The sequence below is a fragment of the Ranitomeya imitator genome, chromosome 4 (assembly GCF_032444005.1).
Source record: "Ranitomeya imitator isolate aRanImi1 chromosome 4, aRanImi1.pri, whole genome shotgun sequence".
Lineage (NCBI taxonomy): Eukaryota > Metazoa > Chordata > Amphibia > Anura > Dendrobatidae > Ranitomeya > Ranitomeya imitator.
Genome location: NC_091285.1, coordinates 491,766,003 through 491,776,316, shown reverse-complemented (window position 1 = coordinate 491,776,316; position 10,314 = coordinate 491,766,003). Strand labels below are relative to the sequence as shown.

Here is a 10,314-nt window from a genome sequence, read left to right as displayed (position 1 = left end):
CACTTTAGTGTTTCTCCATTCAATACATTGCTCCAGCTGTATGGTAGATACATTTACTTCTACTGTGGCAATTAGATATTTTCTCTAAACCAGAGAACTGATGCAGAACAAGAATTTTCTTTTCAAGGAAAAAAAAAAACTAGATGGCAGATCTAATTCTGTATCGTCTCAGATCAGCACTATCTCAGCCTAACAAATAAATCTTTATGTCAGAATTAAATACACTCTGGAAAGGCCATTTCAGCTCTTTTGTACGATTTTTTTCAATCGTGTGCAGTGATGGATATCTTTCGATACTGGATGATAGCTGCAGACAGTAATTTCTTAAGGGCTGCAATGCTACTAATTGTAAGAAATATGTCCAATTTTAGTGGAGTGCACAGACAATAAAATAATGAATGCGAAGAAAGAAGAAGGGTAAAGAGCGCGGATACATTGATGAAATTTATTTCATTTTCTGACATCAAAATAATTGTCACTGCAAAATGATGCAGACTTTTAAATGTGCCTTGTAGACGTCAGAACAGTTTCCAAAACACAAGACTTTGTCGCACAGTAAATCAATGCACATTATTTTACAAGAGTTAATGACACATCACATCTGCATTTCAGTTATATGGGAATTATGGTAAAAGAAAAAAAAACCCTAAAATGAAATAAAACACAAAAAGACAAATCTAGAGTTTAAATGTGAAGTAAAGCTGTAGAAAAACTGTAGAAAAATCATGCATCTGAAAGTAGTAAGTATTACAACCCGCTCATGTGAAATAATTTGGATAGTACATAGCTAACTGCATGAAATCCAATTTAATATAGCCCAAAATTGGGGTTACATTTGACAATAGAGGTTTGGCGGGCTTCTATTATGCCAACTAGACTCATGTGCAACCAGGTCTTCACTCCACCTATCGCGCATGTTGGACAGGTCAAGGTTACATCGCATTAACAGTTTATTAGTAAAAAAAATAATCATTTTAAATAATGTTCTGCGCAGTGTATGGGCATACACCATGGAAAAAGGATCACAAAGCAAAAAGAAGATGGAGAGGTCAGTGTCCTAACTGCTACCGGCATTCACAATCTTTTGTCTTTCCCCTGACCGATCAAGCATATGAAGTACCAGCTCCACTCAAAATGTTCCTCTATTTACTGCCGAAATAGATGCTCGGTGCCGGTTGTGTTGTGGGTCGCAGCCAAGTGCCACTCCTGTGAAGTTATAACTGAACACAGGGCATCCTATACTACTGCAGAAATCTGCTCCATATCTATGGTTAGCCCGCTAATTCACAATAGTATATTGGAGACTACAATCAGATGTGTGCACATGTTGTGATGCATCACTTTCATTCTTTATGCACTTTACTAGATGGAGAGGCACCATGGAAAATGGATTCATTTTTTACAATGGGGCCTTAATAATAATAGATGAATTTAAAGGGGTATTCCTATCTTCAAGATCATATCCCAATATGTGGTCATAATAATAATATTCGGAAATACCTCTAATTAGAAATGTATAGTTCTTCTGATTAGCTATGTCACTTACCCCATGTGCGGGGCATTGCAGTAGTTTAGTTATCAATAGGTACGACCACTAACAACTGACTGTCACTATATGAGTGGTCGTAACCATGAATACCTAACATACTGCAATACCCTGCACATGGAATGAGAGACATATTATTATTATTATTACACCGACTACATATTGGGATAGGGTCTTGGAGATAAGAATACCCTTTTTGTCAACAATCCTGACAGTGACCACTACCTGTCATATCCCGCCTGAGCGAATGCACCTGATAGACACATGATGTCCTTTGTTGTCATATAGCCTATTGCAGCCTTTGTTTAGTGAATTGAAGATTGGTATACAGTTTTAATTTTTTGCTTCATCCTTCATTAAAAAAAATAGGGTAGAACTAGCAATGTACTATCAATATATTTCATAGAGAGTGGGCAGTGAAAGTATCACATTTTCAGATGCATTTTTTTTTATTATTTTTATTTTTACTTTATTTTTCCACCAATGTTTTATTTAAATTATTTACACAGCATTTTTTTTCTCTTACTTAGGTAGCAGTCCAGCTGCTCTTAGTAACTGGTTTGGTATCCACAAAGCAACCAAAAGGAATGATCCGGTTCATAACATGTTTCCCTCCTCCTCTGTAAATCAATTCAGTATGACCAATTTATTTATAAAGTTGAGCAAATATCCAAACACAAGTTTGCTTGTCGTCCAACATTTAACGCCCTCTTCTTTCTATACCCGTGCTTATGGCAAATTATACATATTTATATACACACATAAACAAATCAACTCAAAAGAAAAAAGTCACAAATGCCAGTGCTTGATTAACATTGAACATCAGAAATATTCTTTGGATGTGCAGGTCATACCCACAAAGTAACCCCTTAAGAAATAAATTAACAACAAAAACCCATAAAATGTACATAAATACATACAAATGACTTCTTTTTTGGTTTGATAACAATACCTTCGTCAGTACAAGGTATAGGGATCTGGCAGTGTTTAAAACACACGACAATGTCTGCAAAGATTATTCTTTATACACCCTGCACAGTCAAGAGATTAAAAAAAAACAAAAAACAAAAACATCTCTCCATCATTTTATCTCGGCAGACAAATAAAAAGGTTGTAACATGAAACTTTGGTTGTTTTGAAACGGACTATATACAGGCATTATTAAAATGTCATCATAAATTAGGCAAAGATAACTAAAATCAAAAACGAAAGATTCAATTTACAGCTCGTTGAAAAGGAACATAAAGAATGTGTATTATTACATTGATTTCATTTTTGTTTTACCCTGTAAAAAAAAAATTCAATATTAAACACAAAGCGTCCTTGTTCAAAAATAAAACCTTCATTGCGTTAAATTGCAACCTGTCCTGACCCAACCCCTTCCTATTCTATGGGTAAAATAATTTATTTGGAAAAAAAAAAATAAAACAAAAAGATTTAATAATAACATAAAACAGGTATAAAATAAATATGGATTATAAAGCATTTGAATGAAGGTTAACATTTACCAAACTAGTAAGTTCTGTCTTATCACATAGACTTTCTATACATTACCCTAAAGATTTCTTATACTATGAGGTATTTGAAGGAATTGGTAAGAGGACTGCACGGCCTACATCCAGGCAATAGGTACTCAAAGCGATTGGCCAGGCGCAGGCAAGAGAGTGAGAGAGCATGAAAAGAGACTGCCAACAGCTAAGACTAGCTAAAACTTTGGTTCATCAGCTAAAAGAGTGAAAAATAAAATCCTTTGGTATCGAAGAAATGTTCATTGCATGGTTGCACTGCAAAAGCACCACGGTGAAGAATTATTCCTTTATGAGTATTATTATTATTATTTAATTAGTGGCCTTTCTTAGAGGCTGAGGTATTCAAAGACATATAAGGTGAGATAGAAGAGGTCAACAGCGGTTTAACACTTTGGTATAAGCAAGGCACTCGTCCTATGAGTTTACAAAGTCTTCAACAATTTTGCCTAAAGCTTTATTTTTTGTTCCTAGCATTGGTAATGGATTTTATGTGTCTTTTGTTTTGTTTTTTAGAGGGCATCAGATGACCAGTGACAAGCAATGACCATGGTCTGGCTTATAGAAGGTCAACCACCAACCATAGGGAAACTAGAGCTTGTTTGGATGAATTTGATTTATGAGACCTGTAGGCCAACAACAGCAGGAGGGCTGATGATTGCCTCGGAAAGGGAAAGGAATGGACATTTTAAGAATGAAAATGGACAGAGCCTAAATATAAAATTAAGCAAAACTTTATTTTCCAGGTACCTGATAGGGAAACCAGAGACATGATTATGTTAGCTTTTGGGCATTTTAAAAAGTCAATTTCCAAATAACTTAGTGATTTTTTTTTTTTTTTAAGGAAAATTGATGAGCCAGACCATGATCATGATATGCCATCTGGTCTCTCTGCTATTGAGTCCATCAGTCTCAAGGGTGTTTTACAGCACCTCTGACCCTGAAGGGGTTAATTATAATATTTATGAAAAAAAAAAAGAGTTATATTTCTCAAAGGTCAAGGGTTATGGGTCAGGAGTCAAAGAAAGGTCGCCGAGTGCCTTTGGCAGACGAAGGCCGTGCAAGAAAAAAAATCTTTGGTATTCTTTGGTATCATCAGTGTGATTAAAATCACGAAAATGGAAATTGAGTGAGGTAGCATCTTTGGTTCACACTATAAATTGTCGATCTTTACATTTTTTCATTTTTTTTTTTTACACACGGAAGCAGCTTTTTCTTTGCTTCTTTGTCCTTTTAGGAAATTGTTACCAAACGTATTGTAAAGCTAACCACACAACAATAGACCAGAAGGTCAGTACAATGAAATCAGCCTGACCTCTGTGATAGGAAATTGAACGCACCATAAACGCTAATTAGGCAACAAGGCCAAAGTACTTTCTCTTTGTTTGCTAAATGCATAGTTTTTTTCTTATTTTATTCCTTTTTGACATTGATCTGGTGTGAAAAAAAAGACATTTTTATTGGGTTACTGCTTTTCCTGGCTCTAGTGAGAGGACTTGTCGTAAGACTCTTTGGTATACAAAAGAATGCAAATTTAAGCAGTACAGACAAACAAAAATAACATGATGAAAAAGCAAAAACAATTCTGCCCCCTGAAACATGTAGTAGAAGCAGGTAGATTTGACTGTGTATAGTTTGTTTTTCATAAATGCAATTTGTAACGTGTCATATCTTTGCAGAACCATTCTTGTATTTCACCACAAAACTGTATAACTTTAGAAGCCATGTCCTGAGGTCTACATATTTAACAGCACAATGTATTTTAGGTTGTGTGACCATAGTCAGGCCTCCTTTGCACCATGCAAAATTTTGCTGATTCTTAACGGCACATGTATTGAAAAAAAAAATTTGTTTTATTTAAAAAAAATAATTCTTGTGTCTAGATATAACTGTTTCCTTCTTATAACGCTCCCTGCTGTTCTTTTCAATAAGGATCAAAACATAAATAATAAGAACACCAGAAGCTGCCATACCAAATAGGCAAAAGGAATATCTGGACACGGGAAACTTTGTAAAAAATATTCGAAATGAAAATGTGAAATCTGTGCTAAGTGCATTTTCTTGGTTTTAGTTATTTTGGAAAAAGATACAAGTAACCTATGTGCTAGATAGTATTGTAACTGTTGTGGAGCCTACAGAACTTTGAGCAATAAAGTTCTCCGATCTAATGAAAATAAAATTTCTATGTTTTACAAGATGTAAGAGAGTAATTTTTTTTGGGGGGACAACCCAGATATGGTCTTGTCTGAGATTAATAAAAAGAGTATCTTGCTTTTCCGGAAATAGCGCCATTCTTGTCTCTGGGATGTGTCTGGTATTGTAACGTAACCCTTTTTAAGTAAAAAGAGACTGAGCCACAGAATCAGACATGACAACAGTGGCACTTCTGGAAATTCGAGATAAATTTAAAAAATGTGGTACAGCAGGTGGAAAACTGCTCTGGAGTAACATTATTAAAAGGCCCAATTTAGGCAACGCTGTATGGCCCAAAATGGACTCAAAATCACTCCTGTAAAAAATGGTGATGTGCAACTGGGAATAATAAATGAATAAATAATTATCAAAGTTTTGGTCACGGGGAAAAATGTAGCAGAAAACCTGTACAAATTATTTGTATCTTATGAATAAGGAGAGCAATTGTTAGTAGGGTCATACATTGTAACTAGAGTCTGGCAAGCTAAACTGCGGCTCTACAGGAGTATAAAATATATAATATACCAAAATAAGGACAACCATGCTTGTGGAAAAAAAAAGTGGGAAAGAAAAATGTTTTGCTCTGTCCGATAGATAGCATCGCCTTCATTGGTTACAGTGCTGAACTGTAGACTGTCACTAAATTTTCTAAATTTTGTTTTCAATTAAATATTACATTAAATATTGATCCTTGTTTGCACATTGCAGATGAGCTGCAATTTGTAAATGATTTTTATAAAGCCTCGGCAAAAACATGCAAACATACAACACAACTTGTGGAACGTAGAGCTACCTGCAATGTAAAAAAGTTTAAAAACAATCTACATATATCTATAAATATATATATTTATATATATAGATATATTTGTATACATATATGTACAGTATATATATCTACACATAGATATATATATATATACATATATATAACTTACAGAGCCGTCGTTTGTGCGGAGAAAGTTGGTGTGTATCTGTCTATGAACAGACATGGGCATATCCCTTTGACATCTGTCTACAGCATAGCTTACATCTGAAGTAGCCTAAATGTGAAGAACCATGGCCGATCTAGAATATGATATTGTAGATTTTTATTCTTTCTGATTGCTTTGCATTCTCTGTTACCTACTAGGTCCTGGACAACCCCTTCAAGGAATATTTCTTGTGTATGGAGCACATAGGAAGGACTCATCATAGTACAGCATGGAATAGTTACAGTTGTAGTTGCACGTCTTCTTTGTATACCAGTAGAACATCATTACTATTAGACATTACTCTTTGGTATCAGCAATGGATTTACTGGTTACATAACAAGACATTTACAGAACACTACTAACTTGGACATTGTTATAAAACTGCAAAAATATATCAATGAATTTAGTTTTTAAAGTCTATTATGGTATAAATGTGCAACTCTAGCTGTCTTTGGAATTAAATATGATGGTAATTTGTGATTGAAACTAAATTAGTAGATAAACGTCATGTCACTGTAGATGGAACGATAGTCCAGCTGTGTGGTCTGAAATCTAGGCTTATGAATCATTAAAGTACATAGCATAAAGCACTGTTATGATACAGTGAGGATGACAAGTAAGTCAAAGTTTTACAAAGGCCTCTTGACATTCTGTTGACCAAAATGGACAAAAAGAATATACAGTAAGTTTTACTTATATCAGTGAACTGGTTACTATTGCTGGTTCATCAGCTAATAAAACCTGCTCACCTAGTAAAGTAAAGGCGGTCAATAAATGTAAAGCAGATATAGACCACCATTGAGTAAACTGCAATTGTGTAACCAATTATGAACACCAGGATTTACAATTCTACAACTCTAGCCATTGGTTGTAAAAAGTCCCATATAGAGATTAAATTAGCGTTGGCCAAACCTACCCATATCGGTGAGCTTGGCCTACACTTTAATGTGTATGAGGCCTCCTGACTTTCCCATGACAGATGATGTTGGGGGAAATAAGGTTGCAGCAATTTTAGACTGCTGATCCTTTTCTTCGCGCTCTGAGCACTCTTGTATATAAGAAGTTGGGAGAAATAGTTGTCAGTCAAACGATCAGCTAAACAATCGTTCATCCGACAACTACATATTGAGTAGTGTATGTAGTGTTCATAAAAAAATATAACATGGCTCTTGAACATATAATATAAGTCTTTGGTTTGCTGTCACTGCAGTTTGGATATTGTTACAACTTGATTAAAATCAGAAACAAATGATTACAAGAGCACAAATTTTGGGATTTGTATTGCTGAAGGACAATGCGTCAGTTTAGGTTCTACAGCAGGAAAGAAAAAAATACCCACTAATCCTCAACGTAAATATTTTTACTGTTATATATGCTATTATGTGTCAGGTAAGATTATGGGAGCTGATGGGGTGGAGGTAAACGATTTATAATACAGTGGGATTCAAAGCCTTATAAAAAATAATGGTGCAGGAAATGGAAATATTTTGAAGGCCACAAACGATACCATACACACACTCGTACACACACCTAATCTCATCCACCCACCCCACACAGCCTCTCACACACCGGATTCATGGTAAATATACAAAATAGTAAGATGGTGGCGTGTGGGTAAAAATATCAGACAAACTGAAAATATTTGTGCTCGAGCAGATCGTAGCCTCAGGTACTACAATGGTTATTTGGTTTCCTTATAAATAACAGTCCTGTTTTTAGTGAATGTTTGTGAATTTTCATTATTATCTAGTAAGAAATTAGAATTGTTTATACCTACGCTTCTTCATACAACATTATGTAAAAATATCACTGGAATATTAAAATCACTGGAATAAAACACCTGGACTACTATTCTAAACATGATCTTTGGTATGTTGCACTTGTGGGAAAGGTTGTATCACTATTTTCTGAAGAACTCTTAACAAACAAAGAGAATGCACAGGTCTAGGTGCCATTCAGTCATTTGAGCACTACCGGCAAGTCTTAAAACCGCTAGGTTCAAACAACACAATTACACTCCGTTCCAATGAACTCAAGACAACTTGTAGGTCACACCATATCCCAACCTTTAGACAAGTTATGACCATGTTCCTTACCACTGGATTGTATACAGTACTAATACACCATACACCTTCATGTTTAAATGTGTGGTGGAAATGAAAAAACCCATATCAGAAGAAGTCCTTTCAATAAAAAGAGAACACGATGCTCCAAACCACCAAACAGCAAACTACGGTGAAGGTCGAAATGATGATTGAAGGTGTAAGGCCAGTGGAATTTTGTATCATCATCATTAGTATTTTTTTTTTTTTGCAAGTCGTTCTCCTGAAAAATGTCTTATCAAGAAAAGTTCACCATACAGGAGAAATGAGTCTTTGGTTTCTTTGGATTTATAAATAATTTTGGATTGAAATAGTTCTGAAAGTATAAACCTGTTATTGTGAGGTCCTTGTCCTTTGTATTAAAGCTTTTCCACCGAGGTTGTAGTTTCTTTTTTATTTTTTTTTATTTTTTTTTATGTTTTTCTTTTTTTTTTTCCTTCATGCTTTGGTACAAGTGCTTGATGAAGATGATGTGTTTCCCGAGCTGCCCTCATCTTGCCATTTATCTAGACTCCTTCTGCGAGCATTCATGAAGAAGTTGCTGACTGTGCTGAGCTCCAAGCCAAGCTGCTGGGAAATAGTGATCTGTAACTCTTTGGATGGACGCTTATTTTCTTTGAATATTGCATGGAGAGTCCTCCGTTGGACATCTGTGAAGACCAACCTTGGCTTCTTTGGTGTGTTTCCTCTGTCTTTACCATGATCTTGTTCTTTTCGTTTACAAGCTAATAAAAAATGAAGAAAGTAAAATGGGAAAAAGAAAAAAAAAGAAATATAACTATCAGTGTTAAAATATTACATTCATCAAATTACAAATACAAAACAATAGTACTTTAGTGAATAAAGACATATTGTCACATATTATATACAGATATCATATTAGTCCTTTCCTGGTGTACAAATGTGTGATAGATCGTCATCTCATGCTAGAACCTGCTAGATATTAGTCTGGCCAATTTGAGACAGTCAACACATGAGGGCATCTGAGTAACTAGAAAATGTGTGACTGGCATACATCTAAAGGCCCCCACACACATTCAACTAATTTCGGCTGAGCCAGCTGATATTGACGGCTTTGGCTGAGGCTCTAATGAGTATGGCTGGGAGAGATGTCGGTCACGTACGTCTGTTTTCGGACTGCCAATTGCATCGTTCTCACGAAGATGAGCCGCCGACCGATAGGTCAGCTGGTGGCTTCCTCATAAAGAACACTGGAGCCCTTGGCCAGCGAGCGCTCCTGTGTATGAGATAGTCAGTTGAGATTGCTGTTGGCTAAACGATCGACCAAAAGTATCGTTCACCCGACAGGCACCTAATGTGTATGGCAAGAGAACCAGTGTCTAACAAAAAATAAAGTTTTAAACTTTGGTTACATTTACCCCAAAAGGTGTAAAAATGGGATGCAGTTTGTCAACTTACTACAATATCATAAATATCCTCTTAAACCGCTTAATCCCATATGACGTACTATCCCGTCGAGATGACCTGGGACTTAATTCCCAGTGACGGGATAGTACGTCATATGCAATCGGCCGCGCTCACGAGGGGAGCGCGGTCGGGTGTCAGCTGACTATCGCAGCTGACATCTGGCACTATGTGCAAGGAGCGGTCACGAACCACCCCCAGCACATTAACCCCTGGCACACTGCGATCAAAGATGATCGCAGTGTTCCGGCGGTATAGGGAAGCATTGCGCAGGGAGGGGGCTCCCTGCTGGCTTCCCTGAGACCCTCAGTACAAGGCGATGTGCTCACCTTGTACCGAGTGTCTCCTCCCTGCAGGCCCCGGATCCAAAATGGCCGCAGGGCTACATCCGGGTCCTGAAGGGAGGTGGCTTACCAGCGCCTGCTCAGAGCAAGCGCTGGTAAGCCTGCATCCCTGCATGTCAGATCGCTGATCTGAAACAGTGCTCTGCAAAGTGTCAGATCAGTGATCTGACCCAATAACATGATGTCCCCCCTGGGGAAATGTTATAA

At 36.5% G+C, this 10,314-nt stretch overlaps 1 protein-coding gene across 2 annotated transcripts in view; it reads right to left on the bottom strand.

Moving 5' to 3' along the window:
* Positions 1-434: 434 nt before the first annotated feature.
* Positions 435-10,314, bottom strand: part of ONECUT1 (one cut homeobox 1) — a 64,181-nt gene continuing 54,301 nt past the window's right edge. For both annotated transcript variants that reach the window (XM_069765970.1, XM_069765971.1), the window contains one exon: positions 435-9,063. In XM_069765970.1, coding sequence (XP_069622071.1) covers positions 8,777-9,063 — 287 coding nt within the window. In that variant the 3' untranslated portion in view covers positions 435-8,776. The remainder of the gene's footprint in view (positions 9,064-10,314) is intronic.